The sequence below is a fragment of the Gossypium hirsutum genome, chromosome A06, assembly GCF_007990345.1.
Source record: "Gossypium hirsutum isolate 1008001.06 chromosome A06, Gossypium_hirsutum_v2.1, whole genome shotgun sequence".
Classification (NCBI taxonomy): Eukaryota; Viridiplantae; Streptophyta; class Magnoliopsida; order Malvales; family Malvaceae; genus Gossypium; species Gossypium hirsutum.
Genome location: NC_053429.1, coordinates 17,059,070 through 17,084,460, shown reverse-complemented (window position 1 = coordinate 17,084,460; position 25,391 = coordinate 17,059,070). Strand labels below are relative to the sequence as shown.

Here is a 25,391-nt window from a genome sequence, read left to right as displayed (position 1 = left end):
AATTTTAGGCCCATATTTCAGGCCGGGCCTAAAAATTTGTATGGACTCGGCCCGAACCCAGCCCGGCCCTGCCCATGATCACCTCTAGGTTTGAAGTAGTAGTGAGTGTGATTGGTGTGAAATGTGAATCCAGCCATTTGAGTTTCCAGTATTTATAATTTATTGTTTCTTTGCTCTTCGTATTCTCATCTCTGTTTACAACAATCATTCTCTGCACCTTCTCTTTAAATTTGCTTAATTTCTCCCCTTTTCTTTTACTTTGATTTCCACTCTCTTCCTTTTTTACAGTAAAAGAAAAGCAAAGCTTCACCTTTATTTTCTTTTTTTTTGAATCCCCTTCTCTTTTGTCTTCTTTTATTCGGAAAAAGAAAAAACCTTTGTTCTTGTTCATTTCGACTTTGAAAAAGAATTTCTCATCAAGAGAAGACGATGAAGAAGAAGCTCTTAATAAATCTTGTGGTTTAATCTATTTGAGGTAAGTTTTGAGACATGAATCTCTTCTTTAATAATTTCGAGGTGATATAATAAGTGTAATTTCTAGAGTAACAATTACACGAGTGTGAAGTGGAGTCTGTGAAGATATCAATTAAGCAACTCAGTCGAAAATTTTGTTTATTTTCATTTACAAATTAAATAAATTCAGTGCCATATTTCCTTTTTCAATTCAATCCGATTCTCTTTTATCTGCCTCAACTTTTTAACAACTTCATTATTATTATTTTTTGGTTCACAGTTTCATTAATATCTTACAATGATTTCAGTGAGGTTCAGTTTGGTTCTTAGACAGACATTGCAAGGAAACGTTTAAAGTGTTGGACTGTTGGTAAGTTTCTATATACTTTCAAAGGAATAAAACATCATTGTATCATTTTTGTTTTTTCAATTCTCAAAGGAATAAGTTATGGGTTTGTCTCTTTGCTTAGCCAATTAATTTTAAGCAATATTTTTGTTTATTGATTATTAGTATTGGTTTAGTGGCAAATGACTTGCATTGCTTTAATCCTTGCTGATATCAGGTCCCGAGATTATTCAAATATATATAACAAAAGGAATATGTATTATTCTCACTCGTTTCTTTCTACTTTCCTTCAACTATTTTTCATTTCAGATTTAAGAGTTGGAGCATTTTCTTTGAAGCAGGCAGAGCACCCTTTAAGCATCGCTTAATAATACATCTTCATCTTAATCATAAGTAGTGAGTCTCAACTTTTTCATTACTGTTTTTGAGTCTCATTTTTTTAGGCATTTAGTGCATATTGTCTACCATTTTGCTTAGGCTGAGCAGAATTGTTATGTGAATTCAGACTAACGACAATGCCCGAGTCTTTCTTTATGGGCGCCGTGGGAACACTGATGGTAGACTACTTGGTGAAGCCAATAGAATGCCGCGTTCGTTACTTTTTTCGTTTCCATATGATTGTTCAAGAGCTCCATGAGCAGCAAAACAATTTGAATAGAGAACAAACTCGTATACAAGAAGACATCAAGGAGGCTAAACTGAATATTCAAACACAAGTGATTGAGAAATACGTAGAGGACTGGTTGACGGATGCAACAAATGCCTTGAATAATGTACAGAATTTGGAAGCTAGAATTGAAGAAAATAAGAGATGCTTTCATTGGTGTCCTAACTGGAGTTGGCGATATCAGTTAAGTAAGAGCATGGACGAGGAGATATTAGCCATTATTAAACTCGTAAATAACTCCAAATTTGAACGAATTGGGCACTGCGCTGAGCTTCCTGGTTTAGAGTTATTCACATCTAAGGGTCTTGTAGACTCCAAATCTTCAACTACTGCTTTCAATAAGATCATGAAGGCCTTGAAAGATGCTGAAATCAACAAAATCGGAGTATGGGGGATGGGAGGGGTAGGTAAAACCACCTTAGTCAAAGAGGTAGGCAATAAAGTCAAAGGATTTGGTCAGCCTATAATGGTTGTTATATCCAAAATTCCAGATATAGGCGAAATTCAAAAAAAAATTGCAGATGGCATTCACTTGAAATTTGAAAAAACAACCAAAGATGGAAGAGCAAAGGAGTTATGGTGTAGACTGAAAGAGGGAAAGTTCATCATAATCCTCGATGATTTGTGGAATGAGTGGAATGATGATGAAGATTTAAGAAAAATAGGGATTCCATTGGTTGAAAATGGGAAGGGCTGTAAAATCATTTTGACAACACGTCGTTGGACGGTATGCAAATCTATGGAATGTCAAGTTACTATTCAAATTGATGTTTTGGATGATGATGAAGCATGGGCTCTCTTCAAAATGAATGCTAACCTTGATGAAAACGTTTCAAGGAATATCATTGAGGAGGCTGAGAAAATTGTAAAAGAATGTAATGGTCTACCTGTAGCGATTGTAACACTCGGAAGGTCTTTAGAAGGTACTAAAACTCAGAAAGGATGGGAACTAGCTCGCAAAAAACTTGAGAGTAGTAGATTAATGGAAATTGGGAACATTGAAGAGGAAGAAAAAAATGCCTATATGTGTATTAAGATGAGCTATGAGTACTTGAAGAAGGAGGTGACCAAGCGATGCTTCTTATTGTGTGCTTTATATCCGGAGGATCACTCAATTGATGTGGAAGACTTGGTGCGATATGCTTTGGCATTGGAGTTATATGGCAAGGTTGACTCAGTTGAAGAGGTGAGGGTTCAAGTCTTGGAAGCCATTGATTACCTCAAAGATTCTTGTCTATTATTAAAAGATACGCAATGGTACGATCACCTTTCATGGAGCTGGTATTTTTAGTATTTTAATAAGTAGAAATGTCTAAAACACTAGGTAGAATTATCTAGCTTAGTCCACAAGCTCAATGAAACTCAAACAGACCCTCCTTTGGTTGAGCTTGAGAAATATTCTTTATTTATAGATAATATATTTTAGTTTTTAATTTTAAAATATTTTCAAAATATTAAAATATGAATATATAAAATATGATATTTTACTAATGGTTAAAATATTCTCTAAGTCCCTATACTTTTGCACATTTCGAATTCAGTTCCCTACTTCTATTTCCAAGAATTTAGTCCCTTACTTTTTGGATTTAAAAATTCAATTTCAATTGCTAACACTGTTAAAAGTTTTCTGTTAAATTTATTAAGGTTACATTTTGAAATACAAAATACCAAAAAAAAAAAAAAACTCACTTGATAGTCATGAGATATAAAAAAAAAAGACACAATGAACTCAAATTTAATAAAAGAAATAACAATTGGACCTGCATTTTTAAATCTAAAAGACAAGAGGGATTAAATTCCTGGAATTTAAACTACCATTTTTTATATTTTTTTGTAAGGACTGAAGTACAACAATTTTCTTTGGGTGGGGGGCAAAACGTAATTTTTCCATTTTATTAGTTTATAATTTTACAATTTTTGCAAGGACTAAACTACAATCTTTCCATTTTGGATCCAAATCCCCTACCTGCCTCCACCCCTGTCAGCTCCCTTGATTGTGATTCATCAGAGGTATAAACTTGTTAAGAAAACAACATTGGTAAACAGGACATCTAGTTCTACCTATTAATCCTGCCTGTCCTTTGCTAAGACAAAGTTTTCCACATCTTTGTTTCCAAGATTTTATATCATACAAAACATAACCAAGATATATGCTATAGGTAAATTTGATATTTTGCTTTTGCATTTTTTATTATTTTTTCCTCCTATTGTTCCTTTTCTTGTTCTTTAACTTTTAAATTTCTAAATATTGTATAACAAAAAATATTTATTCCACATATTCACTTTTGTTTTGGCTTGATTAGGTACATTAAGTTACATGATTTAGTCCGTGATGTTGCTCTATGGATTGCATCCAGAGAAGAAAGTGGATTTATGATCAAATCTAGATTGGAGTTACTAAATGAAAGCTTTGAACCTTGTAGAGCGATCTCATTGCTGAACATTGAAGAAAAAAAACTTCTTGGGAGATTGATACCTTCGAACCTTGAGATCTTGTTGCTTAAGAACTGTGATGTTCAAGGTACATGTTTTCAATGGATGAAAGAATTGAAAGCGTTAAGTCTTACAGCTGACAAACATTGTCCTGTGGGGATGATTTCCTTGTATGCTCTTAGTTCTCTACCAAAACTTCGTGCTCTACGTTTGGAAAATTTTGAGGACTTCTCATTCCTTAGAAGCCTAAGGACAGTTGAGGTTCTTAGTTTGCGTGGTTTAGGATTCGAGGGTTTGTCAAATGAATTATGGAGGTTGGAAAATCTGAAGATATTGGATTTAACTGATTGTACATTTCGCTCCAGATTTCCCCCTAACGTCATTCAAAGGTTATCAAAGCTAGAGCAGCTATATCTAAAAGGTTCAAACATTTGTGAGACAATTGTTGATATACTTGTCCAGATAAATTTCTTATCTAGGTTGACTGCATTATCCTTGAGGTTATCATTAGATCATTTTATGGGTGACGTTGTGTTTCCTAAATTGGAAAGATATGATATATCCGTAGTGGATCCTTATAAACTTAAATGTGATCTTTTTTCCATTACGGAAAAATCCTGGAAAATTAAGGGACCGATTCTTTTGAATGTAGTTTCTCTCTTGCCTGAGAATTTGGAGTCTTTTGAAGTGTTAGATGACATAGATAAGTTTCTGGAATGCTTGATTGATAAAAGTTTGAGGCTCTCAAATTTGAAGCTGTTATATTTGCATAATTTGTCTAACTTGAGTTGTATTGGGGAATTGCCAACCCAACATGTAAGGCTTGAAGGTTTAGTTGATTTGAGGATAACAAATTGTCCAAGTTTGAAATCACTCTTCCCACTTTCTCTTGCTCAAAGTTTGGTGCTCTTAGAAATCCTTGAGATAGCTAACTGTCCTAGATTGAAGCAAATAGTTACAGAAATGGAAGGTGATGAAGAAAAAATATCTTCAAGCATCAATTCTCATAATTCTTTGGGTTTCCCAAATTTAAGGGAACTCTACATAGGAAACTGTTATGGTTTGGTGTATATTTTTCCAACTTTGATGGCACCGCAAGGGCTTCCACTACTAGAAAATCTTGCTATTCATCGTTGCCCTCAATTAAAACAAGTGGTCAGACCTAGAGAAGGAAGGGTGGAAAATGATGTTGTGCTCCAACAACTGCAGTTTTCGAAACCTTTGATGCAGTTTTCAGTGTCGGCTTGCCCTTTGTTAACTGATTCATTTGTTCATTTAGACGTTGAGAAGGCTTGCTTCAAGGTACTTTCTTTTTCTCCTTGATTTTGTTTATTCACTTAAGTTTTATGCGTGTAGTGAACACACATTTTGGTGATATGTTTACTCTAAAGCACATACAAAATCAATTAATCCTTAGTTTAATAAGTATTTATTATTAACCGGCACATATATATAATTTCTTTTTTAATTATGTCATGAATTATAATTAGGAGGTTCGATTATCAACATTCAAGGAATCATTCAGCAGTGCAAAACACCTTGAAGTACACTATGCAATTGAGGATCATAATCTCGTTCCGGATGCAAAGGGAGATGGACTAAATGGATTAATGTCCCTTCAACTCAGGGATTGCAAGGATCTTGAATGCTTGGTTGATATCACAATGGGGAATGGGCCAACTTTTGCATTCACTAATTTAAAGAGATTAAGTATAGAAGATATGTTTGGGTTTGAAACCTTATGCAAAGGTCACCACCCTCCACAAGGTTTCCTCCAAAGTCTTAAGGTTGTAAACATAAAAGGGTGCAGAAAATTAGAAATACTCTTCTCACCTTCGATTACTCAAAGCCTAGTGTTTTTAGAAGAACTCACGATAGAATTCTGTCGTGAATTGAGAACCCTTTTCTCGGTGCTGGAAAATGATGGTGGAATAAGATCAAACAGCTGTTTTCCTCCTTTCTGCTTGCCGAAACTGAAAACTCTTTACATCCGTTTGTGTTCAAAGCTAGAATATGTTCTGCCAATCACTTTGGCTCAAGGTCTTCCTGCTCTTGCATCGATTTCGGTCTTTGGTTGTGATGAATTAAAGCATGTATTCAGCATGCCAAAAGAACAAGATGGAGTTGAACTTCATGGTATCATGCTCCTTCCTAGTCTACAATATCTACGACTTTCAGGGTTAGAAAACTTGACTAGTTTTGTCCCAGAAAACTTTTTTATCAAGGCACCAGCTTTGAAAAGCTTAGAAGCTTACGAGTGTCCTAAAGTGATGAACTTCCACATTCAACAAGTTAACAAGCAGCTGACATTAAAGGTACATTCCTTTCTCTTTTTCTTTTCTTTATTTGATTTTCATTCTGTTGATTAGATATTAAAATGCGTCTTCAAATATTTTATCTTAAGCCAAGTTTATAAAGATATTTCTATTTTCCACATAAATATTATTTTATTTGATTTTTTCTAATTAATAGCAAAAAATAGTTGTGTAGAAAATTTTAACTGTTTATATAAAATTGAATGTTCTAAACTATATGTATTTTATTATGATTTAATTAACATATATTTTTAAAAAGTAATTAAAAAAGGCCAAAATTGAGAGAAATTGATTGCAAAATCAAGAATAAAATTGATGCTATTCTTTCAAGTCATGTACAGGTAGCGTGTTTGTTCTTCTAGTTATATGATTTAATTAATGACTCAATTGGTATCCCAATCTGTTATCATATTAGTATCCAATATCTACTTGGTTCCTTCATTATTTTTGTTTTGTGAATTTTCATTTGTATTTATGTGATGAATTATGATTAGGGGAATGGATTATACGTATTCAAGGAATTGTCATGCAATACAAATCTTATTCCAGATGTACATTCAAGACATCTAGATGGATTAACTTCCCTTGACATTTACCATTGGTGGGGTGGTGAATGCCTGGTTGATAAATCACAAGCAAAGATGGGTATCTTACAAAACCTTAAAGATTTGAGAGTTAGTTACTCTAGTATGTCTGAAGTATTCCGAATTGATGAAGGCCTTTATAATAGAGAAGAAAATCAAGCACCACAACTACTTTTAAATTTGGAGCAGTTGCAGTTAAAGCGTTTACCATATTTGAGATGGATAGTTCAAGGCCCCATCCATTGTGTCAATCTCCAAAGCCTAAAGGTTTTAGAAATAACCCATTGCAACAAATTGACATCTATCTTCTCAATATCCGTCGTTCAAACCCTAAGGTCGTTGGAAGAACTCAAGATATATGATTGTGATAAACTAAAAAGTGTTCTGATGGAGTTGGAAATTGACACTGAACCAAACAAACTTTGCTTGCCAAACTTGAAAACTGTGGAGATAGTGAAATGCCCAAGTCTAGAATATGTCTTCCCACTTGCTTTGACTCAAGGTTTTCCTCGTCTCCAAAAGGTACAACTTGTTAAATTAAGAAACATGAGAGGTTTTGTTGCTGGAAATAATTTTGTCCAAGCACCAGCTTTGGAAATTTTAATTATCAAGGAATTATGTTCAGCATTTACGAATTTTGTCTTTCAAAAAGAAGTTAACAAGTGTGATCCATTAAAGGTACTTTTTCTTTTACTCTTTCTCTTAATTCCTTAGTTTTTTATTTTTACTTTAGATACTTGTGTTATTAATCACGTGATTATTCCAGTGTATTTTCAATTTCATTTTTATTGGTTATGTCTACCGCAAAGGATAAATCATATAGCGTGATTTAAATTTTTTAAATCATATAATATGCTAAAATTTCTATACTGAAGTATACTTCTTAAATGAGGTGATATCATACAGTAAACTTGCATTTCATATCTGTTTGAATTTTATTAAATCTAATTTTCTTCAAAAGTATAGAAGAAGAGTCCTGTAGGCACAATTTATTAAAGACTTTTACATGATTTTACGTAAAAGAGTCAAATATGAGAGTGCTATACGTACTCAGTTGATATTATAATGGAATAACACTTGCCCTTGCTTTTATGCAGGAGTTGACCTTCTGTACGAAAAGTATAGATGATGAAGATGTCGAGCCATGCAATATGGTAAACACTCAGTTGAGACAAAGATCAACAAATTTCGAATATATGACCCTAGGCAACTTTGAACAACTGTTTCGGCTTCAAGGTGCATGTTTCATATCAAATCTAGAGAAAATGCAGCTTTCTAATATGATTTGGCTACGAGATATTTGGAAAGGTCCCATCCATTTTGAAAGCAATCTTAGAGAACTAGCAGTTTATGACTCCAATTGTTTGACATACATCTTTCCAGCGACTTTCATTCCACATTTTCCACATTTAAGTATTCTGAAAATAAAGGCGTGTGAGAATTTGAAGCAAATAATTGCCAATGATGACATTTCGACATCATCGTCACAAGGTCCTCAGTTGGAGAAGAAAATGGTATTTCCTCATATAAAGCAAATAATACTTGAAAATTTGCCAAGGCTCGAGAGGTTCGGTCTTGCAGGTTATCATATGGAATTCCCATGTTTGGATTTGCTTGATGTTAAGCAATGTTTCAAGATGATCACAAGTTTCACTGTGGATTATTTAACATTGACTGTGCATGCTAAATCTAATGAGGTATTTATCCACTCTCTACTCTTTACTTAATTTTTTACGGGTGCAAAAATGGTTTCCATTATGTTTCAAATATATATGAAATTGAGTAATTTACCCTTTATTTTTATCTTATTCTCAACAAAATTTCATTTGCCATGAAATGAAGGCATCGCAGCTAGATGATTTTAATCCCTCACCAGAAGTTATATTCTGGGAAAAGCGTAGACCCACCTTACTACCTCAATATGTAGAAGAAGCTGAAAAAGTTTCACCACTGAAGTGAAGAGCATTCCATAAGCATACTTGAGCCTAAATCTCATCTCTATTATAGTTAATTAACCAGGTAAGACATGATCATTCACCTTCTCATCTGTCTTATTTTTCTTGTCAGTAGTGATGTTGGATATTGTGATGTCATGACTGTGTGCATGTAATCAATGTGTTTAGAAAGGATGAATCTAGGGAATCTAATAGGCATTTAACTAACATGCATGAATGTATTTATCTAAGATGCATGTATGTACTAGGTATACATTAATTATATTAGATGTATGTATTGAAACTAATAGTCACATACAACAATTATATAAAGGTTGTAAGCGACGAAGCCCTTGTTAGAAAGTAAGAGAAAGAGAATATGATATGAATAAAGTATTCATTCCATGTTGAGTGTCTTTTCTCTTCATCATTTCCAAAATCTCTCCAACAAATTGGTATCAAGAGCTAGAGATTCTTACAAAGTGAGTTTGTGAAAATAAAAGTAATCATGACTTCCACAAGCATAATCTATAACAATGTTTAAGTTATTGTCTTAGATGGTGAAAATTATGATTTTTAGGCAGTCAAAATAGGTAGAAAAGTGAACAACATATAAGTTAAGACATGTAAAATAAGATGTTATGATGAACTAATGGATTAGTGCTACGTGATAGTGAATATTGAATTTCGTGTTAAATGACTAAACTAAAAAGTACGTGAAAGTTTTATGTGTTATTATTTGATAAGTGAAAAAGATGTAAAGAATACGAAATATAATGTGTATTGTGAATTAAGAATTTACTAAATAAAGTTTCTTGATTATTGTAAATGAAATTAAAATTGTTCTTTAAATTGTGGAAAAATAAAGACTAAATTGAAGAAATGCAAAAGTGTAGTTAAATTGTGAAAATCGTGAAATCAATACTAATATGAATAAAGATCATAATTAGTCATGGAATGGAAGTGTAAAGAAAATGTTCTTAAAAGTTTTAATATTCGAAATTATATGTTCGTATAATATTAAATAGTAAACTAGAATGAAAGAAATGTGAAAGTCTAATGAAATCAAGAAAATCGTGGAATAAAGTATTTGTGATTAATTATTGTAAATTCAGTTATTTTCGAGCGCCTATATGGATTAGCATTGAACTTCGTAGATATAGTTGACATGTCATAGAAACCTGAGTGCTCATGTCTTATTCGTGATGTTAGTGATATTGCACTTTGGTGCCTCAAGTTTTATTATGCACTTTGGTGCCCTGTTTCCAGCACTTTTGTGCTTCATGTATCGTGATATGTTCTTTGTATCTATCTAGTTCAAATGTGCCTATCATGAGCTAAAAACGTCATCGTAAATGATTTCCAATAAAGGTTTCATTCCTGTTAATCCGTGAAATGATAAAATTAGTGAATTAAAGTATTAGTGAATTTTGTAAATATGGAATAATTTATTGATTATTAAGATATATTCATGAATTATAATAGTAGTAATGTTTGTGTTAAATAAAAATAAAAAATGGTAAGATCTAAATTCATGGGTACTTATTAAGCTCTTACAAGATTAATGTGTTTTTTTTCAACGCGTAGGTGAAAGATTAGATTTTAGTTCTCGTTCGAAGTAGCGACCTTGACACATCTCATCACTTCATGAAGACTTGGAAGAAAAGGGATATGAATAAATTTCATGGTATAGAGTATGACATGTACATGGATGAATTAATGACTTGAAAGAAAGTGTCTAGTTGTTTTAATATATGAGTTTAATGTGTTTTGAACGGTAAATATGAGGTATTACATAGTTTATGAGCTTTGACTATTGTTTTGAATGATCATGGATAGTTTTGGTATGGTCTAGAGGAGTTTGAAAACAGAATTTTCAGGTCCTCTGTCCTAGGTCTCGAGACATACTAAATGTGTTTCGAGACACAATAACTTCAAAGCTAAAAAAGCTACAGTATCAGGGTCATGTCTCGAGACATTGGATTTTATCTCAATACATAAGCTCATTTGTTTTGAGACATACACTCATTTGTCTTGAAACATGACAACTTCGAAGCTAAAGCTCTACAGTAACACGACATTGTCTTGAGACAAACCTGGGCTAAAACAGACTTGAAACGAGTTTGGAATGGAATTAAACTTTATTGTTAGTCTAAATATGCTCTAAAAAGTGTAATGTGATCTTGATAAAGGTCTAAATTATAAGTATATGATATTGTAAAGAATGTTCGGTGCCAAATGTAACATTCATTACTTGGGTTTCTTGGGTAACGGATGTTACATTTATTATTTTTTATTAAAGTATTTTTATAAAATTATATATTCAACACCCTTAACATTAAAAGTAATTTTAGTAACCTCATGATTTTTTAGAATTTCTTTTTAATTGTTAATATTTATTAATTATTGTTAAATTTAGTTAAATATTTTGAATTTTTTTAAAACAAATTTAAGAAACTAAATTTTTCTAATAATTTGTATACAAATTTTATTTAATATATTTTAATTTATAAATGCAATTAACTTGTGCATTGCACGGTTATGCAAACTAGTTATTCATATAAATAATAGTATAGATTGTCCGACACTTATATATTCATATAAATAATCAACTATATAGTTCCCTCCAATATCCTCTCAAGAGCTTGAAACTTGTGCAAACAAAATTCATCGTGAGTTTTTTTATCACATAAGCAATGATTATAATTAGGCTTAATTCAGTAGGAGGTACCTCTCGATTGGAAAGGGGATATTGTTATACCCCATTTGCGACAAGGCACATGACAAGTCTAAGAGATTTCTAAATTGCCATTAGTGAGCTAGGAGGACACTTGTGAACTCACTTTTTTGGAGGGACTATTTGGACAATAGATGGCTCAATTTTCGTTGGGAACATGAAATCGTTTGGTCACTAAACATTATGTAGACTCAATTGTTTTATCCCATCAGAGTTAGAGCGGAGGACATGATTTGCCCTGTCACAAACATTTTCGTCCCATTAAAGGCATCCCTTCATGTGTTCCTTAATGATGTTTAGATGGCAAGTCTAACACATTAATGTCATATTGCATGGGACCCTTGCTTATAACTATTCTTAAGAATGATGAAGAGAAGATCTACCCTTCAAGAATAAGTTATACTCTCTCAAGATTCTCCTAGCCTTCGGCCTTCAAACTTTTTCCACCGTCATTCTTCATAGCCTCTAGCTCTTTGTCTTGATTGGGTGAACCAACCTTCTCAATGACCTTCTCAACCGTCATTCTTCATATCACTTTCTATTTCTTTAACATTATCATATTTTACTTTCTTTTCTTTTACTTATGTTGAAATAAAATAAAAAAAGAAAAAAAATGGTGACATTTAACCGTATGAGGTGACCATATATTGCACGATAACTAAGTACCAAGTGCTTGAGACGAAGGAATTGAATCAATTAACAATTATTTACATACATCGTATAAGTTATGTCCGGTACAGTGAAAGAACTTTGGAGAATATTGAATTCAATTTAGTTATTTTTTTTTAATTTACCAAAAATTTTGACAATAAAGAATACTAACACCAGTGTTGGTAAAAAGAACAGGGAAGTAGGCAAATCAATGGTCAATCAACAAATGGTTCAATATGAGGTGATGATCCCTAAAACTAAGTTGCAGTGGATCCAAAGGTTAAACAAAAAGGTCCAAGCAGTTTTTGAAGAAGAGGGTTTCCCCTGCAAAGCTGGGTTGTGGAGTGGATTATCGATCATCATTCAATTCAACACCATTGATGATATGGTCTCAGTCCAATCAAATAGACTGGACTTTCTTTCAGCATTGGTTTGATTACTTGTAGCCATATGAGCTTGAAGATCATTGTAAGAACAGATGAATTTGGGTTGGGTTGATGGAAGTGGCATTGCATGTAAGTCAAAACTGATGATGTTACAAGGGAGACGAGAAAAACCAATGTAGCACGTATATTAATCATAGTTGATAAAAACTGATGATTACAGTTGTATTATTGATGATAGAAGTCAGAAAATTTTTTTTTGGGATAACAGAATTATGTTGTATATTTTTAGAACAATAAAAATGTAATTTCACTATTATAATAGCGTATAACTTTATAACTTTTAAAGGATTAAATTACTTTTTTTTTATATTTTTGGGTCAAAGAACAATTTTCTCATTACTTATTTAAACTTTTAGAAATTATAAAAGTTTAAAATATATATATTTTTTTCATTTTAAGGGAGATTCGGGCCTTACCAAACCCTAAGTCTGCCAATCAAAATTAAAAGTCTTTGTTTTAGTTGCACATATATTAACCAAAAGATACATATTATACATAATAAATTTATACTTTGAAAAGTTCAAAACCCTGAACATAAACAAGTTACAAGTAAACAATTAAATATTGCTAATAAAAATAAAGTTAATATGTAATTCATTATAATCACTACATATATATTAAAATATTCTTGATCCCAACATGAATACTCAACATATTTCACAAAATATCCAACATTTTTCACAACAAATTTATTTATACTTAAATTTCAAATATTCACATATCTTGATATTTCAAAAAAATTACTTACTTTCTTAAAAAAAAACCCTAAACCATAGTATTAGTAATAAACAAACAATATTTTTAACATGCATGCATTTTTTACACAATAATTTTATCAATTACATAATTAATATAACAAAATAGTTATTAACTAGAATTTACATATTATATAAGACAGTTCTTTTTTATAATTACAAAACCTTGCAAATCAAATAAATGATAAATAATTTAATAATCATATATTGCTCATAAAAATAGTATAACTATCTAATTAATTTAATTTAAATTGAGGGAGCTTATCTAAATTTGAAAATTTTCTCTCAATCCAATTTGAAAAAAAAAATCAATTTTTTTAGAAATTTCTAATTTTTTATTTTATTTCTTAACTTTTTTGAGAAACTTTTTGGAAATTTTTTGAATTGTGGGAAGAGGTTTTTTTAATGAAGAGTTGTTTTATTAGGAAGTATGTGAGATTTAGGGTGAGGAGAGTTTATATAGTGGTTTGTGGGAGGGTGATAGTTATTAGGGTTAGTTGGGGGTTAGTCTGTTTAATGTTTGATTGTTGGGGGTTGTAAACCCCACACTCGATCCAAATGTGTGATGTCACATTACGTTGCCGAAGCAACTTAGACTATTTCAAGTAATTTAATCAAACAAATTGACATTAATTTATAATAATTCCATATAATCACAATTATCAACATAAACATGATGATTCAATGTTATATGATTTTGTAAATAGTGTTATAGGTTTGCGTTCAGTCAAAAACAGAGTTAAGATTTGAATAAAAACTCTATTCATAAAATTTCAACATGAGGTCTCAAGACAGGTCTCCATGTCTCAAGACAAACTACAAATTAGTTTTAGAAATTTTGCTTTGATTTTGACACGTCTTGAGACATTGAAATCTATGTCTCGAGACATAGCTTCTCAAGTCTCAAGATAGGCCTCCCTTGTTTCACAATTTTAACTTCGGTGTTTAGATGTTCCCTTGTCTCGAGACCTGGAATAGGGTAAAATTTATTTAGGTTTAATTTTTACCCGTCTTGGGACAATGGGGTACTTGTCTTGAGGTCTACAATTTATTGTCTTGAGACTTATTCAACATGTCTTGAGGCAATTACCCTTGAAATGTACCATTTGATCTTTTTTGTTCATGCTATCTTGAGACATAACCAAAGTGTCTAGATACCATCTTGCCAAAATGTCAAAAATGCAAAATTTCCAACAAGCAATTGATGCCAAAACACTTCTTAAATCATATCAAACTTGTACCAAGCTAAAACATGTCCAATTGACAAATAAGAACATGATAAATATCTTAAAGTCATGTCATTTCACATAGTAAATGGATGGTTGAACTAACTAAATACATATTTAACTATTTAAACCAACAGCTACCAACACAACGACCAATTTAGCTTATATCAATTTAATGCACACATACTTAACTTGTATAATTGCATTCAACTCCTAAAGATCATATCATAAATTCCAACACAACTAACCTAATTAAACTAACTACTAACTTATGCACAACTAGCCATTCAACAAAAATTACTCCATTAAATCTCTCTCTATATATACCAAAAGATAAGTAGAATCCAAAATCACTCAACTAATCTCCAAGGCATGCATCAATAACAAATTTACAAATCAAAATGACATAATGACTTCAAAGCACTTCCTAATGACTTAAGTACATGCCACTTATAATTTAATATAGGAAAACATTACAACTGATGGCTAAGCTGAGCGCTGATGGCTTGGATATTGATAAGATCATGAACAGACCAAAACCAAAGATAGGACTGCACATGAAAACAAACAAAATTGTATGCTACGTATTGAATACACAGTAATACTAACAAAATTTGAATTCAAATATAAAAATATTAAGATAGTAACACAAAACTAATACGTTAGATAAAAATGTTAATAACCTCAAAATATCATTTCGATATGATTATCGTCATATATTATACTCATAATGACCTTTCATAAATAGAATCAACATAGTATTTGTAACACCCTACTCTTGACCCGATTGTCGGATCTGTAACACCCCTAAAATCATCATGCTAAATCTGTAAAGTGTTATACTCGTAATATGTATAATTGATTTATCGAGTAAATGAAATAAGGTACATCAATGTTAGTACAAGAAGGTATTGGATACTAGAGAAAGTTGAAAAAAAAAGTACTACATTGAAAAATATAAATATGAGGTATTGATTAAATTGTGAAAAAGTGAAAAGTTATGGGATCAAAGTGTGACTATTCAAATGTTGAGGGGTTTGAATATTCAAAAGTTGAGGGGTTAAGTGTAAATTTAAAAAGTTGAATGACTAAAAGTGCAAATAACCAAAAATGGAAAGCACATAAATGGAAATATAAAATTTGACCAAGGGCAAAATGATCATTTAGTAAGAAAGATAATTTTAAAAAGAAAATTACCAAAATGCCCTTGAATGTGTGGATGAATTGTGGTTATTAGATTTGCTTAGCCTTGATGTGTAAAATATGAGCATTTGGATTGTAATAATGATGTTAGTGATATTTTATATTATTTAATTATTATTTTAATAATATTTTATTAATTAAATTAGATATAAAAGGATGAAAAAATGAAGAAATTTATCCACTTTTTGTAATGCCCTCACGCCCGAGACCATCGCCAGAGTCGAGCTTAAGGTGTTACTAAACTTAATTCATTAATTTAACAGCTCAAACAACTTATTTTTAAAATTTTCAGACAAGCTGACCAACTGCATCACAGTCGCTTAAAAATTCATATCTCGAGTTATAAAAGTCAAAATTAAGATCCGTAAATTTTCCCTGAAATTAGACTCATGTATCTATTTACTAATTTTTTTCTAGAATTTTTGGTTGAGCCAATTAGTACATTTTATTAGTTAAAATCTCCCCTGTTTCAGGGTTTGACTACTCTGACCCTTGTGTATTACGAATCAGATATCTCCCTGTACAGAGTTTCAATGACTATGCCGTTTGTTTCTTATAAAACTAGACTCAATAATGATTTAATAAATATAAGATAAAACTCCTAATTGTTTTTGTACAATTTATAGTTAATTTTTAAAGTCAAAACAGGGGATACAAAGATCACTCTGACCCTATTCCACCAAAACTTAAATATCTTACAAAATATAATCATATACCTGTTTTGTTCCATCCATATGAAAATAGACTCATCAAGCTTCAATTTCATAACTTACTCATCATTTAATTCCATTTATACTATTTTTAGTGATTTTTTAAATCTACATCACTGCTGCTGTCAGATTCTGTTTTATGGCAAATTTTTACTTTACTATATATTTTCATGGATTAAATAGCATTTTAAACATACATAACATCAAATATGACTTAGATTGGCCATTCCAATGGCTAATTATTTACAAATCCTTTTCTTGCCAAACCATAGCCATATCATAGGATCATTTACACAAAGTGAGTATTTTGCCATACATGCCACATTCAAAACACACAAGCCATTTTACCAATTTAGGCCTTCGGATAGTGTGGACGAATCTTCGACCTATCCTGATTCTCAAGCTGGCTTGTCAACAACTACAATGAATGAAAAGAAGGGGGTAAGCATAGATGCTTAGTAAGTTCACATGCAAATAGCAAGTAATATAATCATGAAATTCCACATAAAACATCATTTGCATAAACAACACCAAGACATTCATGTTTCATTTGCATTTAATATCTTTCTACGATTTCATCATACTAAGTTCTCAACCTGAGGATTTAAGCACATATCTGTCAAATTTTCTCATTCATCACACTTACCAATATGTCACCTTCGTTTTAGGCATTCTTCTCATTCACTTAAGATTCACCCGTTGAACACATCGGAATATAATTCGAATACGCGGATTTCATGAACGTAAGTGCCATACCCGCAGCTAGACAAACTCAATAGCCTGCGGAACTTATGTAGCCAAGCTGCCATGTAACCAGCCCATAAGTGAACTCGGACTCAACTCAACGAGCTCGGACGTTCGCATCCATAAGTGAACTCGGACTCAACTCAACGAGTTCAGAACTCAAGTATCCTAGTGACATGTCACTTGTATTCTAATCTATTCCTAAGGTTCAAACGGGCTTTTTCCTCGATCTCACATCTTTTCCGTCTTCCACGGAATATCGAAACCGATACTCGGTGATAGTTCATACTATCAAGTAATTCACATAATTACATATTATTCAACAATAACCACAAAACATAACATTTCATGATAATAATAAGCATCATATCATATAAACAACATTAAATTGCTCGAAATGACAATTATGTTACTACATTTACACATGAACTTACCTCGATACAAAATATTAGCAATCGAGCCTATTCTTCGTAAACTTTGTTTTTCCCTCGATCGCGACTTGAATCTCGTTTCTCTTGATTTATAATGCCAAATTAATCTTGTTTAATATATACATTCATCAAAACATCATTTAATACAAACTTTGGCAAAATTATATTTTTGCCCCTAGGCTCGAGAATTAAACTTCATCCCTTATTCTTATGTTTTATGACATGCTGATCATTTTTCTCTTCTATGGCAACATCAAATTCACACTCTAACATGTACTTATGACTATTAGGTATTTTTACCGATTAAGCTCTTTTACTCATTTTCGCTTAAAACCGAGTAGCACAAGTTGTCTAACATAATTTAAAACCTCATATTATATCATAAAACACCAAAATACACAAATTTCACCTATGGGTATTTTTCCAAATATGAACCCTAGGTTGAATTATTGCTAGCATAAGTTAATTCGAGCTATCGGGATTTCAAAAACATAAAAATCATTAAAAACAGGGCATGAAATCACTTACTATGAAGCTTGAAAGTTGAAGAAACCCTAGCTATGGGGAGAGGCAAAATTCGGCAGCAACAATATGGAGAAGATGATGATTTTGTGTTATTTTTCCCATTTTATTTCATTTAATATGCAAATGACCAAAATGCCCTTACTACTAAACTTTCCAAAAATTCCATCCATGTCCAATTTTTGTCCATAGACTTAGAAATTGGTCAAATTTCTATTTAAGACCTCCTCATTAATATTCCAAAGCAATTTCATACTAAAAACTCCTAGAATTCAAATTTTGCAAATTATTCAATTTAGTCCCTAATTTCAATTTAAGCACTTTAGGCATAGAATTTCATCACGAAAATTTCACACAATCAAGAAATCATATCATAAACATCAAAATAATTATAAAATAATTATTTCTATCTCGGATTTGTGGTCACGAAACCACTATTTCGATTAGGCCCTAATTCGGGATATTACACTTTTCCATCATTCTCACCTCCATCCATGAAGAGAAGAAAGAAAGTTTTCTTTTCTTTTCAATTTGGTCCTTTTCACCAAAATCCATTATTTTCACCTACAAATCAAAAGAATTTTCATAACCATTAAGAGGGAAAAATGATAAGAAGACTAGGGTGAATACGAATATCAACTTGGATTCAAGAAAAATATAAGTTGAAGGAGAGAGAAAGTCAAGAAAATGGTTGATATCAAGGGAACAAGGTAAGAAATTCAAATATTTCTTATAGAATTTATGTTTAATTGAAGTAAAGATATAAGAAAATAATTTTAGTGGGTTTTGATTATGTATTTGGTGTGTTCATGAAGTAGAAAAAGGGAAGAAATGATGGAAGTGTTGGAAACAAAGAGAAGATGGTGACAAAAGTGAGGGAGGAAGAGAATCAAAGGCAAAATAGTGAAAATTTAACAAAAGAGAGGTAAGTACTTCAAGAATTTTACTATACCTATTATAATCCAAGTATAAAAAATCCAAGTATAAAATATGTGAAATTGTTATATTAGTAGTTGTGTGTTAAAAATATTTTTGTTTTATTTAATTTGAAATTGATTAAATATAGTGAAGATATCCATTTAATTTAAATTTCAAAGTGAATTAATGTTGTGTAAAGAAAATACGAAATCAGTGATTAAATTGTAAAGTGTATATAATATTATGAATAAGTGCTTGAATGAAGTGTTTTATGGTATTGAATTAAATTTAAAGTGATATTGAAGTGGATTTATAGTGATTATGAAATTTCATATTGTTAAGGACTAAACTATAAAATATTCAAAAGTTATTATATGTACTAAAATATTGTAATAAAATGTTTAAATGAAGTGATATATATGGAAGTGAAATGTATTCTAAAGTGAGGATAAAGTGATTATTGAATTATATGTTAGCAAGAACTAAAATGGAAAGATTGTAAAGTTAAGTGTAGTGAAATTAATGTAAAGAGGAATAATTTGCAAAGAGCGTAAAGATTAGAAGTGTGAAACAAAAATACTTGAATTGAGAGTTTGAATGAAGTGTTTGTGATAGTGAATTTATTTCTAAGTGAAATTAAAGTGATAGTTTAATGAATATTGATTTTCATGAAAATGAGGACTAAATTGTAAAAAATGTAATGTTTTAGATGCTATTAATCAATAAGTGATAGCGATGAAAATGAAAATATAAATGCCCAAGTAGACAAGATATAAACATGTTGGATATAGATGGAATGTCATTCGGAAACTTTTAGTGCACATAGTGACAGTGACACTTATTTGCAAATCAGTGATCGTGGTTCTTCAGAGCATTTCAATGTTCTTTCTGCATATCTTTCTTGTTTAGTTGAGTCTACTATGAGATAAATGAAAAATGTTAAGTGAAGTAATTAGTGAATCGATAAGTGAAATATGGTAAGATTGTAAGTAGACATGAGCATTTAATGATCATTTAATTAAATTCATCGTGTTATATTTAAAGTATTGACATGTTAAATTTAATTAAGGAAATGGTAAGTTTAATTCTTGATGTACTTACTAAGATTTTATAAACTTAACGCGTTATTTCTCAACATGTAGGTGGTAGAGGCTTAAATTGAAGCTTTAAAGTGAAGATAAAATCTCAACTCATCACATTACATCTCAAATCTTGGAAGAGGGTATGGTGTTGATCTTTTGGTAATAGTTTATGGCATGTGCACATGTTTAAACCAAGTATGTACATGTAAGATTTCTAATGGAATCATTTGATGGACTTTGAACACCTTGTTAACTTTGCAAACTTAGCTATATTTGATTGAGTCTTAAGTTGAATTATGTGATGCTTGAGGTTGGAAATAGGTATCTATGAATGGTATGTTGGTTGAATTGGTTGAAAGGTTTTATATGGACATTGTTTTAAGTGCTGTGAATTGAAATATATTGATTTCATGGAAACAGAACACACGTCGTGACATCGAATTCTTCAGGTCGTGACGAGACATAAGCAATGAGTGACCCTGTGACCTAGTCACCTTGACATCACGACGTCAATCCGATAGATGGAAACTTTATAATTTAGTCCTTAATCAACTATTGATCATCAAAAAATCTTTCAACTCATGTATAGAGCTCGAAAATGTTTATAAATCATGTTATAAATGTGTAATGAGCTTAAAAACTTGAATAAAAAGTTGAATCGATATGTAATTATTTGTAGTTGTTTTGAAAACGAATATGATATTCTGGTACCTTGACTTGGTAGTAGGGTCGGGTACGGGGTGTTACAAGATTTAAGTTATCAGATGTCATATTTGTTGCCAAAGCAACTATAACTTTTAATTCAACATTCGAAGACAATTCGTGCAACCGTCTGAGTTTTAAAACTTTTATTCACATTAATTATTCAAATTTGGGTTATAAATAGGCTTATGAAAGCCCTTATGAAACTTCAATAACAAATGAGGGACTAAAACGTAAAAATTAACTAATTTAATGTTGTTATTGTGACATCGAAGGGTGACTACCGCGACACTAAATGAAATAACTTGATGTCGCGACTTCAATATGAATGAGTCGCGACCATGAAGATAGCAATTCGACATCGCAACTTCGACAAAAGAGTGTCGCGACTTCAAGGACAGGGAGCTTAATGTTGCAACACGTACAAAGAATGTCGCTATTGGAAAATATTTGTTTTGAAAACAGTTTTCTTGCACAATGAAAATTAAAAGTTTGAAAACTGAGCAGCTTTTTGATATTTATAACAATAAAACCCTTACTGAAATCACACCTGTGTTTTCAGCTAGACAGATCCTTGTTGTTCCCGACTTTCAACCAAATGACTTTCGTTATTCTCATGCCACGAACTGCTTCGAGTGTGGGATCGAACGAATTTGAATCAAACACTGAACCAAAAATAGTTTTTCTTTACTTTCACTGGGAAATCAAATTCTCTCTCAATAGAAAACGACAGAATTGTTATTCCGGAAAATAGAATTAAAACTTCAGAGAATAAACTCTAACTATTTTTAGGCAGAATAACAATATCTTAAAATTGTATATTTAGCCCTACCGGTGCCATCTATTTATATGGAGAAGAGGTGCAACCCTTGTTGAATTGTAGAAGTCTATTCAATAGAAAAATGAACTTTTAGTTTAACTAGGATTAGATGGGGCAACAATCCTACTTAAACAAACTAGGGTTTGCCATCCATTGCTTTAAACATGAGGGGCTTTTGAGTCTCTTCCATATCGGGTCCAATTATAAGTATTTCCTAGGCATTTAACTTAGTACTTTATTATTCAATCCAACCCAATATTTGTTTTTCTATTTCTCAAAATAAAAATCTTAGATTAATTTAAATAAATTAACTTTCCAAATAAATAATTTTCTCAACCCAATTTTGATTCTGTTAAAATTATAAAGACTTTACCGTAAAAGAATCTATGAGAAAATATATTTAATATTTCTACATTCAATGAATTCACCATGACCAATAAATTTATTTCCATTTTCGATCTTCAATTATTCAAAAAATCATAAATTCATTTTCAGGTCATTTTCAATTTCATTTTCGTTTAGAGAAAACCACATCCATTTCTAAATCTTTCCCATTTCTCTAACTTTATCATTTTGATTGCCTCAATTGTCGGTATGTGAACACCGAGGCTGAGAAATCAACACTAACGCAATCAGAATATAAAGTGGTATTTGCAAGTGTGACAAGTCAATTGTAATATTTCTAATGTTCAATGGAACACTGGAGTATTCCAAGGATCGAACCCATAGGATTTGGCGATTAAGTGGTTTCTAAACTTCAAACATGCAATTAAATGAGTCTAGTTAACTACTCACTAAGCAATTATATTATGACAAGCCATACAAGAGGTTAATTACACACTTAAGGAGTTTTTTTTCTAAGCAATTTAGGATTTTAATTTATGTTTTTAGTAATTAGGCCTTAGGAATAAAAGTTAATAAAAATAAGTGTTTTCAACAGATTTTGTAGGTGTTGTGACCCAATAGGTTGACATGGGCCTTAGGTTGTGCTAATTGGTTCAATTAAGTGTGTAGGATGGAGATATAAAGCCCAATTGACGTGGAAGCAAAGTTCGAGTGATGTACAAGCTTCCCAGGATGTCAAAGCACCAAACAAATGACACAAGGTATAAATTTGGTGTCCTGTTGTGGCATGCAAGGGTTGTGGCGCGACACACATAGACGTGCTCCTTAAGTCTATCAAGGTTATTTTTATGCACGCAATCAAACTTATACGGAGACCTAGGACCTGTCGAAGACCTAATTTGGGCTGCCAACACCACTATAAATAAGACATTAGGGGATTGATGTAAATAAGTCTTCTTAGATGCCTTAAAAAACCCTCGTAGTTTAGAAGTAATTGTAGCTTATTTTCTTTTTGCCTTTTCATAACTTTCTTGTTTTTCTTCTTGAATCAGTTTTGGTTCAAGAGTTTATTTATATTATTAAAGTATTTACAGTTTATGTTCTTTTGCATTTATTTTATTTTGTTATTCCAATTATGAGATTTACTTCTCCGTTCCCCATTCGATATTCAACCCACGATTATTCAATTCTCTTTTCTTCTTTGAATCGATCTTGTCTTTACATTGTTTATTCAATTGAGAGAAAGACCATGACTAACATGAGTTACAAAATCCCTTAGGGGAGATTAGTGAGTGGATGGGGATGTGATTAACAGAGGATTTAGAGTTTCTCGAGATGAATTAGTTGGTATAAATTATGTGTTCTTAAACTGTTAGACTTGACAACCTTAATAAGTTACCATAGGCTAGACGAGGTCAGAGATAAGTCGAATCGAGTAAATCGTAATTTATCTTGTTTGAGAAAGTTGGGTTGGGAGATAAACACCAATCAATTAACTAATTAGAGGTCAGGATATAATACTTGGTTAAGCAATGACTAATCCACCCTAGAACCATAATCTAAAGTTAGTTGCAAACCCTGAAAAGAGTTAATCTTTCTGATTGGTTTATTGATTTATTTCGTTATTTATTTTTCTTTCTTTATTTATTTATTTTTATTCCATCAATTTCTTTTATGATCTATCTTAATATAGGAAATAATTATTACTACTTAGACTTATTGTTGTAAAATTATATTCATTATTTATTCAATCCTTCATTGGGTACTCAGGATACTTCCAAATTATTTTGTTGTACAAACTATATTACAATTTGACTTGTGCACTTGTCGACACCACCACTCTTAATTCTTATATTTTGGTGTGATATTTAAACTATAAACGATAACACGTTTATAGGCAATCATTTAGTTACATCAAACACCTAATGTCTTATTTATAGAAGTGTTGGCAGCCCAAATTAGGTCTTCAGCACATTCTAAGTCTTCATGTATAGTTGATTGTGCAAATGAAAATAGGCTCGGTATTCTTGGGCAACACCATGTCTATGGCATGACTTGACATGCAACTTCCGCCTTATGTTGTTTGTTTTGTGCTTTGACGTCCTAGGAATCTTGTGCATCACTCAACCCTTACTTCCACGTCAATTGGGCCTTTAATTCGTCATCCTACACACTCAATTAAAAACTTTGTATTACCTAAAGACCGTGTCGACCTATTGGGTCACAACACTTATAAAATGTGTTAAAAATACTTATTTTATTAACATTTAATCCTAAGGCCTAAATACCAAAAATGTAATATAAAATTCTAAATTGCATAGAAAACAACCTCCTTAAGTACGAAATTGACCTGAATTGACTACTACATTTGACGACATGTCAACTTGCGGACATTGCTTAATTTTATATATTTCTGGTGTGGTATTTTCTAGTCAAACGTTCACACATTTGGCAACAATCAAAGTAAAAAGCTAATTTTATGCTCCTTAATCAATTTCTCATTTTTGAGCATATTTTTCAAATTTTCTCTTTTCACTCACAATGCTTTTAGCTCTAACCATGCTTTTTATTTGCTCGCTTTGCTTTTGACCCTTACATTGCTTTTTTTCGCTCATATTTTTAATTTTATGCACATTTTGTAAGAGTCTATACATGCCATAATGAACCATCTCTTCACTATTCACTCAATTCATTTTTAAAACCTCCAAAATGTTTCTATCTAACCCTCAATGTTTGTGCCCTAACATCCATTTATAGTGTATTTCAATATTAAGGACTGTGAAGGGTCGAGTTTTCAACTCACTTTAGGCTTGAGGTCTAAAAAAAAGTAGGTTCATTAAAAAAGGATAATTAAAAGCTCAAGTCACGGGAACTAGGGATAACGTAGCATATAGATTGGTCGTTTAGGCTCTAGGCTCTACAAATAATGTCTTAGGTCATCCTTAACATTTCAGTGATTTCAAAACCAAAACATGTCTTTAATTATTTCCAAGAAAATGTTGAATTCTAATGCATATATGCTTATCCCGAGTTTAGGGATTAAATTGAATAAAAAATAAAATATGATTGGCTTTGTATTTGAATGAGAATTGGATGAATTCTGATATTGTTCCATTATTTAATTATTAATTGTAGCAAAAAGTGACGTTGGATTGTCGCAAGAGAAAGGAAAAGTGAGAGTCGTAGACGAGTTACCATGACAACCAATTTGTACTTTATGATTCGAGATCAATATAGTTGTTTGCTTATTCATTTTAATTGCATGATTAATAATCGAGGTCAGTATATAATTGTCGTAGGAATTGATTCGTTGTGATTGATATTGAATATTGAGAAATTGGACTGAATTGAATAAAATAGAATAAGA

At 31.5% G+C, this 25,391-nt stretch overlaps 1 protein-coding gene across 2 annotated transcripts; it reads left to right on the top strand.

The window, feature by feature from the left end:
• Positions 1 to 123: 123 nt before the first annotated feature.
• LOC107962698 (uncharacterized) lies at positions 124 to 10,514 on the top strand. Of its 2 annotated transcripts, XR_005928472.1 has the most exons (10): positions 124 to 475; positions 762 to 823; positions 1,109 to 1,195; positions 1,305 to 2,723; positions 3,770 to 5,201; positions 5,390 to 6,214; positions 6,709 to 7,476; positions 7,896 to 8,495; positions 8,641 to 8,817; positions 10,320 to 10,514. XR_005928472.1 is itself a non-coding variant. In XM_041115252.1 (9 exons), exons 4-9 carry the CDS (start codon positions 1,315 to 1,317, stop codon positions 8,755 to 8,757), a joined length of 5,151 nt encoding a protein of 1,716 aa, XP_040971186.1. In that variant the 5' UTR covers positions 131 to 475; positions 762 to 823; positions 1,109 to 1,195; positions 1,305 to 1,314; the 3' UTR covers positions 8,758 to 10,313. The 2 variants fall into 2 exon arrangements, 1 of the variants encoding a protein (XP_040971186.1); XM_041115252.1 differs by lacking the exon at positions 10,320 to 10,514 and having other exon boundaries at positions 131 to 475; positions 8,641 to 10,313.
• The last annotated feature ends 14,877 nt before the right edge of the window (positions 10,515 to 25,391 follow it).

Excerpts from the sequence above, each read along its gene's own strand:
- LOC107962698 (XM_041115252.1), top strand. The coding sequence starts at position 1,315 with ATGCCCGAGTCTTTCTTTATGGGCGCCGTGGGAACACTGATGGTAGAC. Across the intron at positions 5,202-5,389 it reads TTGAGAAGGCTTGCTTCAAG|GAGGTTCGATTATCAACATT; the intron begins GTACTTTCTTTT and ends AATTATAATTAG. Across the intron at positions 7,477-7,895 it reads ACAAGTGTGATCCATTAAAG|GAGTTGACCTTCTGTACGAA; the intron begins GTACTTTTTCTT and ends GCTTTTATGCAG.